General features: G+C 50.2%; 1 protein-coding gene across 2 annotated transcripts; it reads left to right on the top strand.

Annotated features, from left to right (window-relative positions):
• The first annotated feature begins 1,977 nt into the window (after positions 1 to 1,977).
• PCIF1 (phosphorylated CTD interacting factor 1) lies at positions 1,978 to 22,717 on the top strand. Of its 2 annotated transcripts, XM_032791013.2 has the most exons (17): positions 2,123 to 2,280; positions 2,553 to 2,665; positions 5,645 to 5,783; positions 6,018 to 6,142; positions 6,563 to 6,700; positions 10,496 to 10,626; positions 10,820 to 10,974; positions 11,916 to 12,063; positions 12,272 to 12,355; positions 13,405 to 13,504; positions 14,630 to 14,792; positions 15,910 to 16,082; positions 17,273 to 17,359; positions 17,810 to 17,994; positions 20,057 to 20,150; positions 20,377 to 20,552; positions 21,597 to 22,717. In XM_032791013.2, exons 3-17 carry the CDS (start codon positions 5,660 to 5,662, stop codon positions 21,850 to 21,852), a joined length of 2,139 nt encoding a protein of 712 aa, XP_032646904.1. In that variant the 5' UTR covers positions 2,123 to 2,280; positions 2,553 to 2,665; positions 5,645 to 5,659; the 3' UTR covers positions 21,853 to 22,717. The 2 variants fall into 2 exon arrangements, with proteins under 2 accessions (XP_032646905.1, XP_032646904.1); XM_032791014.2 differs by lacking the exon at positions 2,553 to 2,665 and having other exon boundaries at positions 1,978 to 2,280.
• The last annotated feature ends 398 nt before the right edge of the window (positions 22,718 to 23,115 follow it).

The following is a 23,115-nucleotide window of genomic DNA, read 5'->3' as shown; positions in this document are numbered from 1 at the left end:
CTGTCTCCCGTGGCAAGGGATGGGCAGAGGGGGAGGCTCTCTTGGCCGTGGCGTGGCACCGTGGCAGGGTGGCAGAGGGGGAGGCTCTGGGGACTCTCTCTGGCCGTCGGACCATGCACCGTATGCGGGCGGGCAGAGGGGGAGGCTCTGGGATCCTCTCTTGGCGTGCGCTGGCACGTGTGGCAGGGGCGGCAGAGGGGGAAGGCTCTGGGACTACCTCTCTTGGCTGTGGCCTGACCGTGCAGGGACGGGCAGAGGGGAGGCTCTGGGATCTCTCTTGCTTCGTGGCTGGCACCGTCAGGGGAGGCAGAGAGGGAGGCTCTGGGGTACTCTCTTGGCGTGGCCTGCACCGCCGTGGTAGGAGGGCAGAGGGGGGCTCTCTTGGTGCCGTGGCCTGGCACCGTGGCAGGGGCGGCCAGGGGAGCTCTCTTGGCGTGGCGTGGGCACCGGGCAGCGGCGCAGAGGGGAGGCTCTGGGGACTCGTCTCTTGGCCGGTGGCCGGCACTGTATGCGAGGAGGGGAAGATTTGGGAGGCTCTCGGGGACTTCTCTCTTGGCCGTGCCTGGCACCGTGCAGGGCGGGCAGAGGGGAGGCTCTGGGGACTCTCTCTTGGCCGATGAGTACTGGCACCGTGGCAGGGGCGGGCAAGGGGGAGGCTCTGGGACTCTCTCTTGGCCGTGGCCTGGCACCGGGCAGGCGGGCAGAGGGGAGGCTCTGGGGACTCTCTCGTTGGCCGTGGCTCGGCACCGTGCAGGACGGCAGAGGGAGCTTCTCTTGGCCGTGTGCCTGGCACGTGCAGGTGACGTGGTAGAGGGGAGGCTCTGGGCTCTCTCTGGCCGTGGCCTGGCACTGTGGCAGGGACGGGAGAGAGGGGAGCTCTGGGATCTCTCGTTGGCGTGTTGCCTGGCCACGTGCAAGCGGGCGGGCAGAGGAGGGACGTCGGGACTCTCTCGATTGGCGGGTCTGCACCGCGGCAGGGCGGGCAGAGGGGGCTGCTGGGCTACTTCTCTTTGCCATGGCCTGGCACCGTGCAGGGACGGGCAGAGGGGGGATTGGCTTCTTGGCGTGCTGGCCCGGGGCAGACGGGCCGAGGGGAGGCTCTCTGGCTGTGCTGGCACCGTGGCAGGGCGGGCAGGGGGAGGCTCTGGGACTCTCTTTGGCCTGGCCTGCAGCCGTGGGCAGGGCGGGCATTAGGGAGGCTCTGGGACTCTCTCTAGCCGTGGCTGGCACCTGGCAGGAGGGCAGAGGGAGGCTCTCTTGGCCGTGGCCTTGTGCCCGGCAGGGACGGGCGAGGGGCAGGCTCTGGGGACTTCTCTGCCATGGCCTGGCACCGTGGCAGGGACGGGCAGAGGGGAGCCCTCTCTTGGCCGTGCCTGCACCGTGGCGGGGCGGGCAGAGGGGGAGGCTCTCTACGTGGCCTGGTCACCGTGGCAGGGACGGGCAGAGGGGGAGCTCTCTCTGTGCCGCTGGCCTGGCACCGTCGCCGGGGGCAGAGGGGGAGGCTCTCTTGGCCGTGGCCTGGCACCGTGGCAGGGACGGGCAGAGGGGGAGGCTCTCTTGGCCGTGGCCTGGCACCGTGGCAGGGGCGGGCAGAGGGGGAGGCTCTCTTGGCCGTGGCCTGGCACCGTGGCAGGGGCGGGCAGAGGGGGAGGCTCTGGGGACTCTCTCTTGGCCGGGTACTGGCACCGTGGCAGGGGCGGGCAGAGGGGGAGGCTCTGGGGACTCTCCCCGCTGCATCCAGCTCTGTGCCCCAGCACGGCCAAGCTCCAGGGACGGACAAGTTCCCATGGGCCGCGCAGGGATCAGGCCCCACGACCCAATGGCGCCTGTAACCTTCCACTCTAGGAGCCACCAGCCCAGAGAATCCACGAGTCCGGGAGACTAGAGCTCCGCCCCCTGCGGGCCTCCGCGTCTGGCTCCGCCCAGAGGGGCGGAGCCTCCCATGAGTTCCAAGGCGGCCACACTAAAGATGGCGCCAGGAAGGCAACAGGGCGTTGCTGGATTAGCGCATGCGTACTGTTGGCACCTGCGGGGCAAGTCTAGCTTCTACACATGCGCATTGCCTGGGGCTGGAGGTGTGGAGAGAGTCACGCCTGCGCAGTGTCTGAGTTCGCCATCGGCGCCTGCGTAGTACCCGGGGCGGGGCGGTGCAGCGCCTGCGCACTGGCTCCACCGGGTCCCGACACAAGATGGCGGCGGAGGGGAGGGCGCGGTGGAGGCGGGACGGTAGCAGGAAGCGGCGCGCTCTCCGGTCCCCCCGGCTCCTGACCTCACACGCAGGTACTGGCTGCGCCCCGGGATATGAGGCGGGGCCGCGCCGCCGGGAAGGGGGTGAGGGGACCGCGCGGCTGAGGGGGAGGCGGCCCCGGGTCCTCGGCCGCCATCTTAGAGTCCTGCGCGCCCTGGCCCCGACCACCGCTGGCCGCGCGGACCCGGCCGCGGGCTCCCTCTGCGCCGCGTGCCCCGAAGGCCGGGAGCGCGCCCGACCGCGCCTGCGCACTCTGGGGCCCGGGCGGCCGGCCGGCACTAACGCGGCCTGTTCTCGCCCGTAGCGCCCGCCGCGGGCCAGGCGCGCCCCCGCCTGCTGTGAAGATGCGGCCGCAGCCCCGCGCAGCGCACAGTGTCGCTGGAGAAGAGAGCGAGGCCCGCGCCCCAACCCGCAATTGTAAGTAGCTCGGCGGCGCCCGCGGAGCCCCGCGCCCCGGCCCGGCTGGCCGCTCGGCAGCGGGGAGCCGGGCCCTGCTGTTCCGCCTGTCCTGGCCGGCAAGCGATCTCCAGCCTCCTGCCGCTGCCGCACCGCGCTCCCCGGGCCGCTGCCTCCTGCTGTAACGGGCTGTACGTTAGGCTGCTGCCACTTGTGAGGGAACACGAGTGCGTTCTGCTGCTGCTTCCCATGTTACCCATTCAAACACCAGGCAAATCGTTGGTTTGTCAGTGTCGCTCTCGATGCAGATCGGCCGGGGACTGAGCAATTTCAGTGCCATAGGCTGTGCTGCCAGACTGGCACCCAAAAGCAGTGCAGAAATGAGTTGTGATGGTGGACAACTCCCACGCCCAGCCCCAGTGAGCAGCCCCGCCTTTGGGATGGCGGGAAATATCTTCAAAGTTTCCCCCCTCCTAATGTCTGCATCCATCCTTCTGCCTGATTATAGCACAAAACATGTAGAATCCCCTGTTGATGAGGTGGAGCAAATCACACTCCTTCTGGCTGTACTCCCTTGCTCTGTGTTCTTGCACCATACTGTTTTTGTAGTTACCACTTCCAGGTTATAAACTCTTTGGGGCAGGGACCAGATCTTATGTCTGTAAAGTACTATACACAACACAACACAACCAATATATAATGGTCATTTTGGATCCACTTGAAGTCCCAGCATTGGTGAGATACAGGCCAAACTGCTCCTCCAAATATTCCTATCAGCATGGTCCACTGGAGAGAGAAGGACTGGGTGTAAGGGGACCTGGTTTATAGTATGCTCTGCCACGCTGTCTTCAGTGAGTTGAGAAGAATCACTCACTCTCTGCTTCCGTTTTCCTGTCCGTAAATGGAGATGGCACTTCATTTCTTAAATGCTTTAAACTACGTGGATGAAAAGCATTCGCTGAATATTATTATATACACCACATATCAAACCTTGCACCAATTGCTGTCATTTTATTTAACACTTTTTAGCCTGTAAATAGCTGTAGCTTCTTGAAGTACACATCTGGTTTATTTTGGGCCTTACCCACTACATTCAAGTATAGTGCACACAATATATAATGGAGGACAGACAGGCAATCATATTGAATAAGCACAGGCTTGGGTCTTTTACATACTCTTCTAAAGAGGAAGGATTAAAAGCTTTTAAAAATCAAACTATGAGTGATTGATGGACTACGTAGGTAATGAAGCTTGTGAGTCTGGAGCCCTATGAAACACAGATTCTAGCTATGGTCTGGTGCATAAAAGTGACTTTAGCATGGGGCTGAGCTGTTGTTTTTTCCTGCAAAATGATTGAGCTAGTGTTGCAGTCTCTGCTCACTCCTGGTTAGGATGACTAGAGGTCATCTTGGGGTTAGAGTGTAGGAAACACAGCACAGATATGCAAAATTAATATAACTTCTCCACTTGCTGAAGGGTCTAAATATTTGTTTGTTGTGGTGCAGGCTAATAAGTGCTCTTGGATAATATACAGCCTTTCAGCTGTGGGCTTGTCTTTTGCCTGGCTCTGGAGAATCAAGACTTCTAGAAGACCTGCACACTTCCACTAACCCACTATATTGCCTTTCCTGGGAGAAGGAAGGAGGGTGGTTCTCTCTTTGTGGCACCTTCCCCGCCAGGCATGCCTACCAATACACTTCAGTTCTGACCTGCACCACATTCTTCTTTTGTAGTTAGCACCACAGGCAGCCAGTGCTCATTCCTGATTCATAGAACTTCCTTCTATTCCACTTCTGCTGAACGTACTGCCTGTTGTGAAATGTGCAGGAAGGGACTAGACTGAGTGACTGCCAGATTTATCACATGACCCAGGATTTTAACGTGAGTCTCTATAGATGAAAGATGAGAGCATGGCCACTTTGCAATATTATTTTATATTAGCGCCGCTTAAATAAACTTTAATGACAAAGAGGTGCCACTGTCTTAGATACTGAATTGAGGGGACAGAAGGGTGGTGAAATACAAAGGCAGCTGCCCAGCTGGAGTTAGAAAAACAGGGGTAACTGCCAAAAACTCCTTAACATTCATCCCTTTTTTCTTGCTTCACTGTAGAGCCAGCATATTTAGGGTTGATAGAGAAGCCATCTCTGATACTTGCCCCAGGACAAGTGTTTTGATAGCTTCACAGGGAGGGTTGAGTGAGACGAGAAGAGCCTGGAGGCTTCTCTCCAACTGACAACATTTAATAATACTTACAGAGTGCTTTAGCAGTATGACCTAATTAACCTCCACGTTCCCTTTTGTGGGTAAAGATAGGAGCGTCACCCCCATTTTGCAGCTCAAGAAATTGAAGTACAGAGAGGTGCGGTAACTTGTTCAAAGCCCTGGAGCAAGTCAGTGACAGGACCAAGGAGTTTTTGCCTCCTAGCCTGTGTCTGCTTGCGGATCTCATTGGTTGCCTTTCTAGTAGAGCACTGGAGTTATTTTATGTAGTACTTGAGTGTTTAATAGATGCCTCAAGTTTCAAGCTAACAAAGTTTGTGTGTATATATTGTTTTAAGCCTGTACTATTTTATAAAGATTACGGGAGCATATGAGGGTGCACTCTGTTCCTGGTATGGTTGAGATGGGGGAGGTCTGCATATGTTCTCAGGTGAGAAGTGGTTTCTCTTCCAGGTAGGCAAGTAGGGTATCAGACACTTGACCTTTCTGATGAGGTCTAGTTGTAAGTTGTGTGTTTTTAATGCTGCTAAGTGATTCTCCTCTTGTGTGCTGTTTAGAGTTCAAAGTTCCTATTAATCAGTGTGTGTTATTAGATTAACAGCCATCTGTAATGGCTTTCTGCCATGGAGTCAGGTGCTCCCCACCCCATTTCAACCCCTCTGTTGTTGCTGATACAGGATTGTATTGCTAAAGCTAAACTGTTGAACTGGCTCTGGGCACAGTGCCAGCCTTGCACAAATCATATTTTGATGTGCTGTTTGTGTATATTTTCTATAGTGCATGTGCTGAGAAATGGCCAATGAGAATCACGGCAGCCCCGGGGAGGAAGCTTCTCTGATGAGTCACTCACCTGGTACCTCTAACCAGAACCAGCCCAGCTCCCCGAAACCCATCCGACTGGTGCAGGACCTGCCAGGTACTTGTTCTGCTGTTTAGGGGGTCAGGGATAGGATTCTGGAGCCCTGTGGCAGCAGAGAGGAGAGGAGAAAGTTTAGGGTAAGGAGCCTGTCGGAGTGGTAGAGGGGATTTTGGGATGATATTTCCCCCTTCCCACCTGCAGTTTAGCATGTGCTGTGACAGCGATGGGGACTGGAGCACCAGGGTTGCTGTTCGGGGCTGCTCTTATGCTGATACTTTTCCTCTCTCCTAGATGAGCTGGTGCAGGCTGGCTGGGAGAAGTGCTGGAGCAAACGGGAGAATCGCCCTTACTACTTCAACCGTTTCACCAACCAGTCACTGTGGGAGATGCCTGTCCTGGGACAGCATGATGTCATTGTGAGTAAATGTTTGCCTCAGGTGGTCATAGTGATGCCCTACTGGGCTTTATATGGCACTCCTGTTGGAGTGGGATTATAGAGAGAGAGCTCCTCTTCTGAGGATCTGGTCTTCTCTTGGGATGAAGGTGTCTGGTACTGTCAGGACACTGTGGGGAAGCAGCTTACCCTGCTACAAGAGTCTTATCTGGCCTTGGCTAGGCACTTCTCTTTTTGGGGTGGGGACACTGCTGGAATTATTCCAGACACTGCACCTACTCTCTGCATGTGTCAACCTATAATGCCCCAGTTTCTCTCCACTTGAGAGATTGGGGCAATGAAATGGGGAAGATGAGAGCTTGTTTTCTCTAGTTAGAGTTGTGGAAAACTTGTGAACTAATAATTCTCATTGTAACTATATGTCTGTAACCAATCTTCTTAGTCAGATCCTCTGGGATTGAATGCTGCTCCAATGCCTGCGGAAGGAGGAGTGTTGGAAACCGCTCCGGAGAGCAAGCCAAGGAAGAGGAGACTCTCTGAGGAACTTCAGCCCAGTGGTAACAGCGTGAAGAAACCTAAGGTGGGTCCTAGTTCTCCTTAAGGTGTCTTTAAGCACATCCAGGTTGGACTAAACACTAGAATTAATGTCAAATATAATTGAGATTAGACAGAAGGAGGGCTGCTAAAGAATTGGCCAGCAGATGACAGAGCTGAGTTACTCATGGAAGCTCCTACAAGAACTGAAGATTCTGTGGTTACCCGTTTTGAATATTGCAGAAAAACCTGGGTTGCTAAGGGAAGAGGGAGTGGAACGGAGGCAGTCTGCACTGAGCTAAGGCTGCTGAATGCCTGGGCAACAGAGAAACACCTACAAAAGGGATTAAGGTGACAGGATGACTCCAGATTTCTGACTGTCTAATATTACAGATAATGTGTCTAAGTACAGTGCAGCAAGTGGGCAGAGCCTTGTGTATCAGCCTGCTGAGCCTGAAAGGGACGTGCTCAGGATCTAACTGATCACCATATGTAGCACTGTGAAGGAATTTCCCTCTAGTCATGTTGGCAGTGATCTTGGGGAGGGAGAGGTAGTTCGCCTTTTTCTGAAACGTGGGTGTGGGTCACTTGCCAGGATTATCTGGATATATCTCACTTAATCATTTCTATGCCATTGCAGAGGCCTGGGACACTTGTGCCCCTAGTTCCCTCCTATTCTTTCCCTGTGCACAGAACAGTCTGGTCTCCTGTGGGCTGTGATACTTCGGTTGCTGGATTAGTGTGCGAGTGCTAACCGGTGTTGGTGGTCTGCGATATACAGGGGGTCAGACTGGATGATCTGGTGGTCGCTTCTGGCCTTACATGCTGTGCCTCTAAAGGGAAGGTCTCCTGTCAAATCAGCCTGAAAGTAGCCACTCCTACAAAACAAGGAAGTCATAGACTCTAGGACTGGAAGGGACCTCGAGAGGTCATCGAGTCCAGTCCCCTGCCCTCATGGCAGGACTAAATACTGTCTAGACCATCCCTGATAGACATTTATCTAACCTACTCTTAAATATCTTCAGAGATGGAGATTCCACAACCTCCCTAGGCAATTTTAATTCCAGGGGGTTCAACCACCCTGACAGTAGGAACTTTTTCCTAATGGTCCAACCTAATCTCTTTGCTGCAGGTTTAAAGCCCATTGCTTTTGTTTATTTCATTAGAGCTAAGGTGAACAAGTTTTCTTTCTCGCCCCTACCTGACGACACCTCCCTTTTAGATACCTGAAAACTGCTATCAGTCCCCTCTGCATTTTCTGCTTTCAAACTAATAAACCCAGTTTCTTTCAGCTTCCTTCATAGGCCAAGTTCTCAAGCACCTTTAATACATTCTTGTTGTCTTCTCTGGACCACGTCTCACAGTTCTCCCATCTTTCTGAAATGCGGTGCCCAGAACGGACACATACTCCAGTTGAGGCCTAACCAGCGCAGAGTAGAGCGGAAGAAGACTTTCTCGTGTCTTGTTTACACCACACTGTCAATTGCATCCATAAGAATGCAGTTTCTTTTTTTGCAACAGTATCACACTGTTGACTCGTATTTAGCTTGTGGTCCACTATGACCCCTAGATCTCTTTCTGCCATACTCCTTCCTAGACAGTCTCTTCCCATTCTGTATGTGTGAAACTGAAGTCCACTGAAAGATGCTTTCGGTGATGAAAGACCAAAAATATCCGATTCCATAGTGCACAGCACATGGGAGGCTATGCCCCAGAGGGAGTGAGGCATTCATTTGAGGGAGGTGATGAGGGCTGAAAAGCACAGGCCCAGGTGAGAGAGCAAGAATCTTGCTGCTGTTGATCAAAACTCCTGCAGCTGAATCTGAGAGCATTAGCAAGCACAAACCAGTTGGCAAAGAGAAGGTTCTTCCTAGCTGTAGTTTTTGTGAGATAGTGACTGGGCTGTGAAATAAAACATGTTAGGGCGGTGTCCTGGAGGACTTTACAGCCAAGAATCTGAGAGATCTGATGTGAATCTTTGTGAATTGCAACATGCTCTGAGAACTGAGTAAATGGGAGGAGTAAGGATAGTAATATAATGGGAGGATAAGCTGAAGGTAAGCTTTGAGATAATTGTGTTCAAGTGAAAGATGTTCAGTTGTTGCTTATGCTTAGAGTTAATGTTTCTGTTCAGAAGAGTTTTTACAAAGTGGTGGTCACTGTGCTGTGACAGGAAAAGATATTTAGCCCCATTAGCCAGAATTCCTAGAGTGGCACAGAGTAACTAATCCTAAAGGAATCGCTATACAAAGGCACTGTCTTCACTGTGTGTCCCTTCCTTCCATATATGAGACTTGTATTAGAAACAGAAATCAAGGGAGCCTGGAACTTGGTCTCAAAGAGTCACCTGAACTGTTCAAGGTCGGAGGACAGCCCCAATTACTGTCTAGTAACTCAGCTCCATGTCGCCTTGCACCCAAAGAACAGGAAAATCGGACTCAGACCTGTACTCAGTAGTGAGGGAATTGTGTGTGCCTCTGTGCTGGGAAATGGGCTATTACTGAACAACAGGGTAATGTAGGTGCCCATATTTGTGTATGCCAGAGGCAATGTGAACATACTCTATCTCTAGCAATCAGCTGGGCATCCTGAGTTCTGCACTGTTGAGGGAGTGATTTGGGAGATAATCAGCATGTGTTGTACAGACAAAACTAGACAGGATCTCTTCAGGGGGCAAGACACAGATCCACATTTATTATGATAATTTGATTTATGACCAATAACTAATATTTTAATCCTTATACACACACATTATACCTAATATACACACACCCACACCCATCCATCCTTCCGATGTTCTGCAGCTGCTGCACAGTTACCAGTCCTGAAGATAGCCGCCACAAGCTACGAACTCAAGCTAACTGGTCAGGAAAGCTGGGCGCAAGGACAAGCTCGATCTCTGTTGGCCATGCACTGATGCCCTTCCATGTTGGCAGCAGAATGTTACCCTCCAAAGTCTTCCATCTCACCCATCCTTTTTGTAGGCTTGAATCCAGAGTCTATAGGTCTTGCTGTGTCACACTGCCTCTGGGTTTGGTGACTGATCACACGTCAATCGCAGGTGTGACTTTCAGCCTCGGACCTGGCTTTGATCTTCCTTCTATTGTACCCTTTCTTTTTAGGGTGGACTCTTCTTACTTTGTTAGGGCTCTTGTCTGCATCTTCAGCCGGTGGGATTTTGAACTCTATTTCATCAGGACAGGCTGGGGCTGGAGGTTGATTTCATCATCCATACATACCTCAGGCCTTGGCTACACTGGTGCTTTACAACGCTGCAACTTTCTCGCTCAGGAGTGTGAAAAAACACACCCCTGAGCGCAGCAAGTTACAGAACTGCAAAGTGCCATTGTAAACAGTGCTCCAGCGCTGGGAGCGTGGCTCCCAGCGCTGCAAGCCAATCCCCACGGGGAGGTGGAGTACCTGCAGTGCTGGGAGAGCTCTCTCCTAGCGCTGGCTGTGACCACACTCACACTTCTAAGCACTGCCCCGGCAGCGCTTTGGAGTTTCAAGTGTAGCCAAGCCCTTAGTCACACATCTAAACTAATAAGATTACAGCAGGGTTTGCAAAAATGAAGGTTGGAGGAAGCTTTTACAAAATGGAGTGTTTTAAAATGGGGTTTGAATTACAATATGGCAAACAATGAACAGAAGTTACAATATAGACGAGTTTAATGGGTGGCAAAGAGTGAACAGAAGTTACAGTGTAGGCAAGTGTAGTGAATGGTGAACAGAAGTTACATTAATAAAGTGAACAATTAAAAACAATTTCATTTATCAGTTCTACACATGGTGTCCCAGTGCCTTACTTTCTAGGGTAATGACTGGCATTTCTCACTCTCAGGTGGATGTTCCAGGGAACCCTACTGCCCAGCCAGTCCCCAGTTCTCCCAGTATTCCAGGAACCCCTATTTTAAAATTATGTGGTTTTACACCCGAAGATAAACAACAGGCAGCTCTTTTACGACCAACTGAGTGAGTTGTCTCCTCTTTGCTTCTGCTCTTTCCTTGTTACCAAGTTGGGGACAGCAGAATTCCCCCATGTCTCTGAAGGGGAACTTGGCAGGCTTCAGGTTAGGGGAGGCTGGGTGGTACATCCTAAGGTGACTTCTTTAAGGGGAGACGGTTAAATATCTGACCATGCTGACAACTGTTGCTTCTGCTGCAGAGTATACTGGGACCTGGATATCCAAACAAATGCAGTGATTAAGCAGAGGGCACCGTCTGAAGTGCTGCCTCTGCACCCCGAGGTGGAGCTGCTTCGATCCCAGCTTATACTGAAGCTGCGGCAGCATTACCGGGAGCTCTGCCAGCAGCGAGAGGGTAAATTCTTGTCTGTCTCTCTTTCCCCCTACCACTGCAGTGCCTTGCTCTCCTTCCGACTATCTCATCTTCATCTGCCCCTCTAGTCTGCCTCTCCTCTTCCCTGTTCTTTGCCTTCCTTATGTGGCTCTCTAAAATTGTGTCAAAGAGAGCATAAGATTGTAGACTCCTCAAGCAGAGATTGCATGCAGCAGGATGAGACCCTGATCCAAGTATCTGGGGCAGTACCATAATTAGGGCTATACCAAATTCATGGTCCATTTTGGTCAATTTCATGGCCATAGGTTTTTAAAAATCAAAACTTCATGATTTCTGCTATTTAAATCTGAAATTTGTGTGTTGTAATTGTATGGGGTCTTGACCCAAAAAGGAGTTGTGGGGGCGGTGGCAAGGTTATTGTAGAGGGGTTGTGGTACTGCTACTCTTACTTCTGTGCTGCTGCTGGCGGCGGTGCTGCCTTCAGAACTGGGCAGCACAAGAACAGTGCTGGGCTCCTGGCCAGCTGCCACTGAAGGCAGACCTGCTGCCAGCAGAAGTAAGGATGGCATGTTGTGGTATTGCCACCCTTACTTCTGTGCTGCTGCAGTTGGGGCACTGTCTTCAGAGCTGGGTGCCTGGCCAACAGCTGCCACTCGCCAGCCAGCGAGCACTGAAAGCAGTGCAGAAGTAAGGGTGGCAATACCACACTCGCCCTAAAATAACCCTGCGGCACCCTCCACAACACCCATTTGGGTCAGGGCCCCCAGTTTGAGAAATGTTGGTCTCCCACATGAAATCTGTATAGTATAGGGTAAAAGCACACAAAAGACCAGATTTCGTTGGGGGAAGACCAGATTTGACAGTCCATGATGCGTTTTTCATGACTGTGAATTTGGTAGGGCCCTAACCATAATACTAATATTAAATAGTAATAAGCAAACTTTTTTTTTCTTTTCCTCTAGGGATTGACCCTCCACGGGAATCCTTTAATCGCTGGATGTTGGAGCGGAAGGTTGTGGATAAAGGGACAGACCCTCTGTTACCAAGCAACTGTGAGCCAGTAGTCTCTCCTTCCATGTTCAGAGAAATCATGAATGACATTCCCATCAGGTACTGCTCAAGCAAAGTGCACCTTTGGGGTTTCTGTTCTTGGGGCATTCTAGGGTTTTCCTAGGGGATTCTTTACTGCTGAGTTTCACTTTCCCCAGTGGAGCAGCAGCAAGCTTGAGTGAAGGGTGGGAGCTGGCCCTGATGCTTCCTGCTTGGAGTGGTAACTGGGAAGCTGACTGTGATACATGTGTATTTGTATTTGTTTCAGATTATCCCGAATCAAGTTCCGTGAGGAAGCCAAGCGACTGCTATTCAAATATGCCGAAGCTGCGAAACGGCTTATTGAATCCAGGTTGGGATGATCTCTTGCAGTTTGTATTATCAGCTTCTGAGAGCAGAGAATATTCTTAAGCCTTTCTAGAAGTGGCAGTTGCATCCCCACCTTGAATTCTTCTCAGTAGGACCGAAGCAGGACTAGAACAGACCCCCAAGAAAGGCAATGAAAATGATCGGCAGTATCTTGTGGGGGATCAGCTCAGTAGGGCATGAGTTTTGAAAGATTTATGCTATTGAGAGAGTCTGTGAAATGCCTGGCACAGAGAAGGCCAACTGGACGCTGTGTATCCTTGTGATAAGACAAGAACAGTAGGCACCAGTGGTAGGAAAAGGCAACACACTTAAAATGGATGAAAGGTAATATTACACGGTGTGTGAATGCTCTGTGGTACTCTCCATTACAGGTTAGCATTGAGACAAATAGGTCAATCCTCTATTTTTTGCTAGGCTTTCTATTAATGAGGATAGTATGTGCACAAGGTAAGTTAAAAATGATAAGAGCTAAAGATCCTTTAGGGTCAGGAAGAAAGAACAGATTCCTGGCTGAGGTACAGAATGGCACAGTGAGATGCCATATTACTTTTCATTGAGCAGCATTGGTGGCTGAAGCAAGGCAGAACCCTGCCCCAAGTAGCTCAAAATTTAAAACTTATACAGATAGTCCAATCCAGACATGGTAGAAGGTTACAACATCCATTGATTCAGTTTTTAGTTTTAAGTTCATTGGGGAGTGGAGGATTTTATGCCTTCCCTTGAAGCTTCCAGTAGTGGACATCTTTGGAGATGAAAGGAGCATTGGTCAGTTAGGACAATTCCTTTACTTACCTCTCCTGTTGCAGAGAGGAGAGCAGCCATCTACACTGTATTTTGGAGACAGCATGGTAGGTCCTGATCAGGCAGGCATCTGAGAAACTGCCCACAGGAATCCTGGATGGCAGTGACAGGGCACTGGGTTGCAGAAGACACGGCTGCCACATTTTCCCCACTGGTAGGAGGGCCCTGTCTTGGGGAAGGGACGTGTCACAGCAGCCGTGGGGTAAATTCCTATTTCCCCATTGTGTGCAGGAGTGCATCACCAGACAGTAGGAAAGTTGTGAAATGGAATGTGGAGGACACCTTCAGCTGGCTGCGACGGGACCATTCGGCCTCTAAGGAGGACTACATGGTCAGTATCCCCCTTCCAGCTCAGTACAACTGAATGCACTGAATTGAAGAAAAGGTGGAGGGCAAGGAAAAGCCCCTCATTGGATAGTCTGTGGTTGTCTTCTCACTTACAGCTGCTTTGTGAGATAGACGTGTTACCTGCACAAAATTCTCTGTTACTCACGTACTCTAGGGGCACCCACCCTTACCCTGTTCCTAGGGCTCCATTGTAACCCTGAACTCTGTGGGTTTGCGGGGTCTTTTACCAGTGAAAAAGCCTGACACAGTAATATCCGACTTAACCTCTCTTTATTAACAATCACCAAAACAATGCACACACTACATATACAATGCTTAGCACTCCCAGTAAGGCAGATGATGGCCAGTCAGAATCAGGTCATCTAGGGGGCTCCAGCTTCTGCATGGTGTGCTGGTTGGCAGGGTGTTGAGGCTTGCTGATCTTGGGGCTGTGTCCTGGAGTTGGTTCCAGAAAACTTCTTTTTGGACCCCAGTTTCTATAGTGAAACTTGGCTCCTGCGTAGCTGTGCCTTAACCAATCATAACACTAAAATATTACTAAGCAATTTTCTAACCAATCTTAACATATCAAAGAATCAGACAGAGACCATACAGGCAAAAGGCAAAACAATAGAAGTGTAGATTTTACAATCACATCCGTTAAGTGATTTCTTGCCCGACAGAACGCTGTCAAACAAAGTTTTCTTTAGCCATCTTAAGATCTGTTTCTTTATCTGGTGATGGTTCTGTTAGGACAGAAGCCTTCTTAACAGTCCGATATTACATTGATTTGAATCAATTTAGATGGAATGTGAGGATGTGACTTTCTGCTTCTTGGCTAATGACTGCCACTCTCCTAATATGGCTGCAGACAAAGGTCTTGTCCTTACAGAGCAGAGAGCCTTGTTGGGGGGGAGGGAGGGTGCATAACCCAGAGCGAGAGAGGACCCCCGGAAGAAGGGCTGTCTCACTGAAAGGGACATCCCTCATGGACCACACGGGGCCAAGAGTGGGCATGATGTGTGAGTCCATGACACCTTGTTAGAAGCCTGTGTGAATTTGGTGAAAGGCTGATGGAGAGTTGGTGATTGTGGTGTGTAAGGGCCTTTCTCTCTCTCTGACCCTGCAGGACCGCCTAGAGCACTTACGTAAGCAATGTGGGCCTCATGTGTCTGCTGCAGCCAAGGACTCTGTTGAAGGCATCTGCAGTAAGATTTACCACATATCACTCGAATATGTCAAGCGGATCCGGGAAAAGCATCTTGCCATCCTCAAGGAGCACAATATATCTGGTAGGCAGCAATCTCTGAAGAGGCACTGTACAGCGCAGCACGTGACAACAGAGTGATGGAATGCAACCTAGCCTGTCCTATTCAAATGCACTCGTAGTGCGAGGTGGTGTGCTTTCTGACTCATAGGGGCCATGTGTAATTAGGGTAGAACTGGTGGGTCCAGTGCTAGCTCAAGTGACAATAGCACAGTAGAAGAGCATTGTCTGGGTCTCCTTCCTTCCCCGTCACCTTCCATCTGCATCTTGAAGACTAGAGGGCCAGTATCCTCTAATGCCTCCCGGATGTCTGCCTCCTGCCCCATCATTTCTCCATCCCCTCTTCCTGGTCCCTACTTCCTCCCTGACAAACCTGCTATCTTATTTCTGTTAGGCTTTGTCTACACTAGTGACCTTTCAAGCGGCACAGCTGTACTGCTGCAGCTGCAGTGCTGTGAGGTCTCCCGTGTAGCCGCTCTACACCAATGGGATAATTAAACTATCCCCAATGAGCGGCAATAGCGATGTTGGCGGAACATACTCTCCCGCCAAGTCACTCGGGTATGGGTTTGTTTTTGTTTTTTTCCCACCCCTGAGCAATATTTTTGCTGATGTGGCCTTAGAGTCCAAGTTACAATCTTCTCTGGGCTGCACAACAAATTAAGCAGCTGTTGCTGATACGCGTAGGCATCAGCAGGAGGCAATAGATTCTTCTTGCAGCACCAGCCTGAGGGCCTTGATTTTCCTCTTAATCTGACTTGTCTAGTGTTCCAGTTTGCATAAAAAGCCATAGCTTTGTGTCTATGGATGCCCAGAACATTCCCTGAAATCTTGGGATTGATTGGCTACAGTGTCCAGAGTTACTGTGTTACAGCCAAAGGAGTGCCATTGAGGTAGTGTAGGGTCTTGCGTCACTTGGCCAACAAGTATTTAAAGTAAGCTGTGGGTTCAGCTCTTAACTGAGTGGACTGCCTGGTTGACCTGTGATGTGGTCACCTCAGTCCTGTCTCCTTATGTGTTTGGAGTGGGGCCTACCGCCTTCGCTCCAGACCCATCACTCCTGTCTTTGGGGTGGAGGTAGGCCCTGTCGCCTGAGTGTGCTTGGATTCTAATGTGCCTGTCTTTCTCTGTCTCCCACATAGCCGAGGTAGAAGCACCGGAGGTCCAGGACCGGCTTGTATACTGTTACCCAGTGAGACTGGCCATCCCTTCCCCACCAGTCCCCAATGTAGAAATGCACGTGGAGAACAATGTGGCATGTGTTCGGTACAAGGGGGAGATGGTGAAAGTGAGCCGCAACTACTTCAGCAAGCTGGTAAGGGCTGTACTTCAGTCCTGCTGAGCAAGAGAAACACACTCACCATTGTGTTTTGCCTTTTAATGGGAGAGATCTGCCTTCTCCTTGCCTTCTGAGAGGGATTCTGAAACAGTATGGTCTCTTTTCACACTGCAAAAGGAATTCTGCCCAGTGGTGGTTGCTTGACTTTCAGAGAGAGATTTTGAGAATTCAGAGATCTAGCGGGGGGTTGGGGGGAAGAATACAGAGGCCAAAACAGGCCTTAGTGTATGACAAGGAACTGTACAAACAATGAAGTATTTATGGACTGGCTTATGGGGTCAGAATGCTAAAGAGTCTAAATGAAAACTGATCATTGCCTGCTGTTACCGAGCCCTTCAGTATTAGGCCACTCGTTAAAAGACCATCCATTAAAACTTTGAGAGCAGTGTATTTAGAGCCAATAAAAGGCAGCAACTTCTCAGTGTGTAGGCATCCTGTGAGATACGTGTCATTACTGGTCACTGAGTGAAGGACCATGGCTAGGTAATTTTATGACTACTATCATGTAATAATGCAAACTGAAATCACAAGTTCACCTGTTTCAGGGTGTTAGCTGAGCAGCGGTGAGGTCAGAAAGGAATCTCACTCCCCATATGTGCAGTTTTGCTCAGTTGGCCAGGTGCAACATTAGCTTTTTGCCTTTGAAGCATCAGCTATTGGCCTGTGCTGGACTTGATGGACCAGCAGTCTGATTAGATATGATAGGCCTTTGTACCTTGTTTGTCCAGTGCCTAGCACAGTGGGCCCCTGACCTGGCAGAGGCCTCTAGGTGCTACTGCAACAGGAGTGTTAAATAATACCTGCTGAAATCAGGACAGCTCCTACCATCTGTCGGGGAGGCTTATCTGAAGAGTGGTGTTAGTAGGCCCCCAGAGTCCCGATTTGTGTCACATGCCCACCCCACAGCAAGCCCAACTCTGGATGTGGGGTCTATGGTGAAAAGCAAGTTCCCTCTAGTGTCTAGCCCGCAGTGTGTCACCTTAAAAGAAGGTGTTCCTGAAAAATGCTACGAAGCTCTCTAACGTCGTCTCTACCTGCTTCTCTCTATGGATGGGATTGTACTAGCACCCACCATCTCTGATTCCTTATCATTTCAGCATCCTGTGGCTCTCTAACTCTCCTGCTTCCTTTATTGCTATTTTTAATGACCTGGGTTTCTCTTCCAGTGGCTTCTCTATCGGTACAGTTGCATTGACGACTCTGGCTGTGAGAGATTTCTGCCCAGGGTTTGGTGCCTTCTCCGTCGGTATCAGGTACTGGTTCCTTCTCTGATGGAATTGTAATACTGACACAGTGAGCAGTGCTCTGGGAGACCAGCAGAAAACTTTGAATAGATCCAGAAATTAAGCAAAGTTGGGCTAAAACAAGGTTTTCTCCAAGATTTTAGGGTAGGGTACTACGCTGGGGAACCATCTTGTGGTCTTGACATTAGCCCTCTAGCTGGGAGAAGAGCACACATTTACAAAATGAACTTGAGTTCCAGGTGAGGGGAGCTTCATAGGAAGGAATGTGTGGAGATTGGTGATGTGTGTTGGTGGGGCCCAGTTTGACGAAGTGTCTAGAGGGCTGTCCTGACTGTTCTGGAGACTTGAGAGTCTGGGGCAAGGAAGTGGTGCTGTCAGTCTGGGGGAATGGAGTCAGAGTGCAGTGAGAGGGGAGCAGTGGTGGCGCACACTCACTCACAGAGGATTTGCTCTCCTCAGATGATGTTTGGTGTTGGTCTGTATGAAGGAACTGGCCTGCAGGGGGCACTCCCGGTGCATGTCTTTGAAGCCCTCCACAAGCTCTTTGGAGTGAGTTTTGAATGCTTTGCCTCGCCCCTGAACTGCTATTTTAAACAGTACTGTTCGGCCTTCCTGGACACAGATGGGTATTTTGGATCCAGGGGGTGAGTCTTGCATTCTGTTGCCCTTGCCGTATGTATACCTATGTGCGTGCATTTTTGGCTGGGGTGGGAATTCTGTCCTGGACTTAAGTTCTCATTGATGAGAGCTAATAACTGATGACATCAAGAAGGCTGAGTTGTTCATTGCTATTTTGCTTCAGTCATCACTAAAAAGATTAGTGGTGACCAGATATTCAAATAGTTTAATATGGACAGCAAGAGGGAAAGAACACAAGCCAAAATAGGGAAAGAAAAGGCTAAAGAACCTGAAGCAATCTTAGAACTTTTAGCAGTTATCTTTGAGAACTCATGTGGGACACGTGAAGTTTCACAGGACTAGAGAAGGGCAAACATTGAACCTATCTTTAAAAAGGAGAACAAAGGCGACCTGGGAAACTGTAGCTAGCCTAATTTTGATATTATTAATCAACTTGTAAGCAATTAAAAGATAATAGCAAATATATAATAAGGAATAGCTAGGCTAGATTTGTCAAGAACAAATGTCAAACCAACCTGATTTCCTTCTTTGGCAGGGTTACTGGCCTACTGGTTGTGGGTCGTGGTATATATTGATTTTTAGTAAGGCTTTTGGCACGGCCCCACATGACATGCTTATAAGCAAACCAGGGAAATGTGGTCTAGAGATGGAATTACGATAAGGTGGGTGCACAGCTGGTTGAAGGACTGTACTCAAAGAGTAGTTATCATTGTTTCGCTGTCAAACTGGGAGGATGTATCTAGTGAGTTTCCACAGGTTTCAGTCTTGGGTCTGGTACTAGTCAATGTTTTCGTTAATGACTTGGATAATGGAATGGAGATGTGCTTATAAAATTTGGGGATGACTCTAAGATGGGAGGGGTGGCAAGTACTTTCCATGGCCATGATTAGAATTAAAAATGAGCTTGATAAATTAGAGAATTGATCTGAATTCAGCAAGATGAAATTCAGTAAAAACAAGTGCAAAGTACTTCTCTTAGGAAGGAAAAATCAAATCCATGGCTGCAAAATGGGGAATAACTGGCTAGGTGGTAGTACTACTGAAAAGGTCCTGGAGGTTATAGTGGATCACAAATTGAACGAGAGTCGGCAATGTGATTCAGTTGTGAAAAAGGCTAATATCCTTGTGGGGTGTATTAACAGGTGTGTCGTATGTAAGACGTAGGAGGTCATTGTCCTGCTCTGCTCAGCACTGGGGAGAGCTCAGCTGGAGTCCTGTCCTCAGTTCTGGGCACTGCACTTTAGGAAAGATGTGGACAAATTTAAGAGAGTCCAGAGGCAAGCAACAAAAATGATAAAAGGGTTTTAGAAATCCTGTTGTATGATGAACAGTTAAAAAACCTGGGCCTGTTTAGTCTTGAACAGACAACTGAGGGGGGACTTTTTAGAACAGCCATTTACAGATGTGAATAATGTTATAGAGGAGGCTGACTAATTGTTCTCCATGTCCACTGGAGCTTGGACAGGAAGTATCTGCAGCCAGGGAGAGTTAGGTTAGATACTAGGAAAAACGCTCTAATTTGAAGTGTAGTTAAACTCTGGAATTGGCTTCCAAGGGAGGTTGTGGAATCCCCATAACTGGAGGTTTTTTAAGAACAGGTTTGACAAACACCTATCAGGAATGGTCTAGGTTTACTTGGTCCTGCCTCAGTACAGGGGGCTGGATTAGATGACTTTTTGGGGTCCCTTCCAGGCCTACGTTTCTATGATTTACTCCAGGCCTGGTTGTGAGGGTATATGGGCATGGATTTGTTGCAGGCCCTGGATTTGGCTTGTTCGTTAGGTCTGTGGATATATGCCCTTCTCGTTCTGAAGGAAGAGGGAGCTTCAAATAAGAGATTGAAAATAGTGAACTTGGAGCCAAGGAATGTCGGCCTGCAGGTTCCCAGGTGAAGTCTCTCTCCTTGGTGACCGTGTGTGCCACAGGGGAAGTAAATGTGGCTGGTCCTGTCTTGCTAGGAAGTGAGGTTGTATGTGGCTGCCCTTTCACAGATGCTGATGCCTTCTTAGATGTTTGAATTAACAGCTGGTCCTCCCTAACTGGGATCTTTTCCCTTGTTCCCTTCAGCCCATTCCTGGATTTCTTCCCCATAAGTGGCTCTTTTGAGGCAAATCCTCCATTCTGTGAGGAACTGATGGATGCCATGGTCTCTCATTTTGAGGTACGTTCACTTATCCCTGTCACTGTGCTTGGACTGGGACAGTCCTCTCTCTCTCCCCTCTGCTGCTAGCCCACATCCCCATGGCAGGGTTACAGATCTGCAGGTCACTGAGGACTCTGGCAGCTCTTATGACGGTCTCAGAGAAGGGTGCGATCCTTCTCACAGAGCCTGTCATGCTTGTCATTATTTGATCAAGAATAAGACTCTTCTTTTCCTTGTGGATTAGAAACTACTGGAGAGCTCCAGTGAGCCCCTCTCATTCATTGTCTTCATCCCTGAGTGGAGGGACCCTCCGACGCCAGCCCTGACCCGTATGGAGCAAAGCAAGTTCAAGCGGCACCAGCTCATCCTGCCAGCCTTCGATCATGAATACCGCAGCGGGTCTCAGCATATCTGCAAAAAGTAGGTCTTTCTCGCAAGTCTTGGTTGGGATGCTCTTGAGACGTACTGCATTTTAGAGAGGCCCTTGGCAGGAATCCTCTGCTCCAAGGTGACATTGGTTATGGGTATGGAACAGGCTAAGAAAAAAGCAAAGTGACGTATCCAAAATGAACCTTGAGCACATCTCAGATTGGGCTCAACAGAGAGTATCATGGATCACCATATTTGTGTATATTTCCCCTACTGTTAAAAATTGACATCAGCCTCTCCCTCAGGGACACGTCTCTGATCTGACCTGCGTATGTCATATCGTATTGTGGAGAAGAGCCTTGTGCCACTCGCCAGCATACAGTCTGAGGTGCACCTGGCTGAGCAGAGTGGCTTTCTGGGCTTGTCAATGTCCTGTTGCCTCTACCATTCAGTAACAGTTAAAAAGAAGCAGAAGCTTGGGCCAGTTTTCACCGTTGGCTTCTGTATGGCAGTGCTAACAGCTTGCTTGGTGGGCAGCAAGTGCTTAAATATCACTTGTCCACGCTTGGTTTCCGGTTGGCCCAGGATGTCTGACAACATGATTTTTCGTAGCTGGGATGGTAGGAATTCCCAGCTGTGTATGTTGGAGTAGGAGCTGCGCTGCAAGATCTGTACAGTGTTCCCTCTTCTCTAACTTGTTGAGCTTCTTGCAATCTTCCTGTTCCCCGGAGCGTATGGTACTGCAGTGTGTTCTTAGCCAAGAGCAGCCCTTGCAGTGTCCATGGGAAGTAACACACACTGATTCTCTGAGATTCTCCTTTGGAAGACCCCATAGAGCTCACAGCGGGGTCCTAGCTATATAGCTGTATTGGCACGTCAGGACAGATACCTACCAAGTGAGGGGCTGTGTGCTGCGTCTTTGAATTTTAACTCATTGGTATGGCTTTCTTTTAAGAGAGAATGATTGTTCCTCAGTACGACAGAAGGGGAGGGAGATGGGGAGGACATTAGTGTGGGAAGGTCCAGGTGCAGGTGAGTGACTTGTTGGACAGGCCCAGGAAGCGAGTACTGAGTACCTGTCATCTTCCCTTGCAGAGAGGAGATGTACTACAAAGCCGTGCACAACACTGCTGTCATCTTCCTCCAAAACAACGCAGGCTTCACCAAGTGGGAGCCCACGCCGGAGCGGCTGCAGGAGCTTGTCACAGCCTATAAGCACTCAGGACGGACCCTCAGTTCCACGGGTTCCTCCTCCACCTCCTCTTCCTCCTCCAGTTCTTCCTCAACAGCAGATAAAGATCGGGAGACGGGCGGAGAGCAAAGCACCAGCCGGGAGACCAATGCCAATTAATCTGCAGAGGGCAGTGTGCGGGGACAGACAGCAGGGGCGAAGGTAACAGGGCTCCAGAGGAGGGGAGGTTCGATGTGGCAGGTGGAGGGACTGCTGGCTGTGCAGGGCCAAGCCTGGGGGACTCTCTTCGGGCAGCTCCACCCTGCTTGCTTTCCTCTGTCAACCTGCAAGGCCCCTTTCCTCACCAGAATCGAGGGAGATTCCCTCGCCTTATGCCCTGTGGGAAGACGATTGGTTGCTGCCCTCAACGAGGGGCAAAGAAGCCAAACGTCGCAGTCATAGGAAGAGTCTGCAGCCCCTTCCAACACTAAAGCTCTGAGGAAGAGGCAGCTGGAGCTGGGACGGCTGCACAGATGAAGGAAGGATGGACGGACTGACAGACAGAGCTGTGGCCTAGAAGGTCCCTGGCAGCTGGCTGAAGCCTGTCATTTCCAAGAGAAAAGCTGGCAGGGTCCAGAGGCTCTTCCTGCTGGCCTGGCACCACCAGCCCAGCTCCGTGTCCATAGTGTAAATAGTTCTGTCCGTGGCGACCATGCTCCCTGCAGGGTTTGTTTCCGTAGCATCCATGTTTCCTTTCCACATGTACGAGTTCCGTGTTTGCCGAAGCTGTTTACCGTATACAAGAAAAGCAGAGAAAAGGAATTTCTTTGTGTGTAAAAACGTCTTTGCAGCTGTTTTGTAGTCGTTGTGGTTTTTACCCAGAGCCCTCTGGGCTTTATTTAACCTCCTTGGGTTTTGTTTTTTAAAGGATTAATTTAACACCGCTAACCGTTTTATTACTTTTATCAAAGAAAGCAAAGTAAAGTCTATTTTTGATTTTTGTTTCCTAGTTCTTAGGGACATTAAAAACCAGCATTACAGCTCCCCTTGGTGTCGGTGCTGTTCCTTATCTGTGGGGCCTGGGACTGTCCGTGGGAGGCAAGACCTGCCCTGCCCGCCTTCAGAGTCACTATCTTCTGCTTTCTCCTCCTGTGCCCCTGAGCTTGCTGCCCTGGCTGCTGGAGCATGGAGGGGATGGAGGAGGAAGCCCCCAGCCCATGTGATCATTATTTTCACTCTATGTCTTGGAGCGTCTTCTGGTGCAAACTACAGGCCTGTTGCTAGCTGTGTCTGGCTGCATGTTACAGGTGCTCTTGGCTTGCCAGACCCTTCTTCAGAGGGGTGAGTGGGCGCGTGACCTGCTGGCTTTGGGTCTCTCCAGCATCTGCATGGTCTCCATGGTCGGCAGCAGGGCTATAATCTAGACCCATCCTGTGCAGTAGT

The sequence above is a fragment of the Chelonoidis abingdonii genome, chromosome 14, assembly GCF_003597395.2.
Source record: "Chelonoidis abingdonii isolate Lonesome George chromosome 14, CheloAbing_2.0, whole genome shotgun sequence".
In the NCBI taxonomy this organism is placed as follows: domain Eukaryota; kingdom Metazoa; phylum Chordata; order Testudines; family Testudinidae; genus Chelonoidis; species Chelonoidis abingdonii.
Note: the sequence above shows the minus strand (reverse complement) of the source record. Positions and strands in the feature narration are given on the sequence as shown.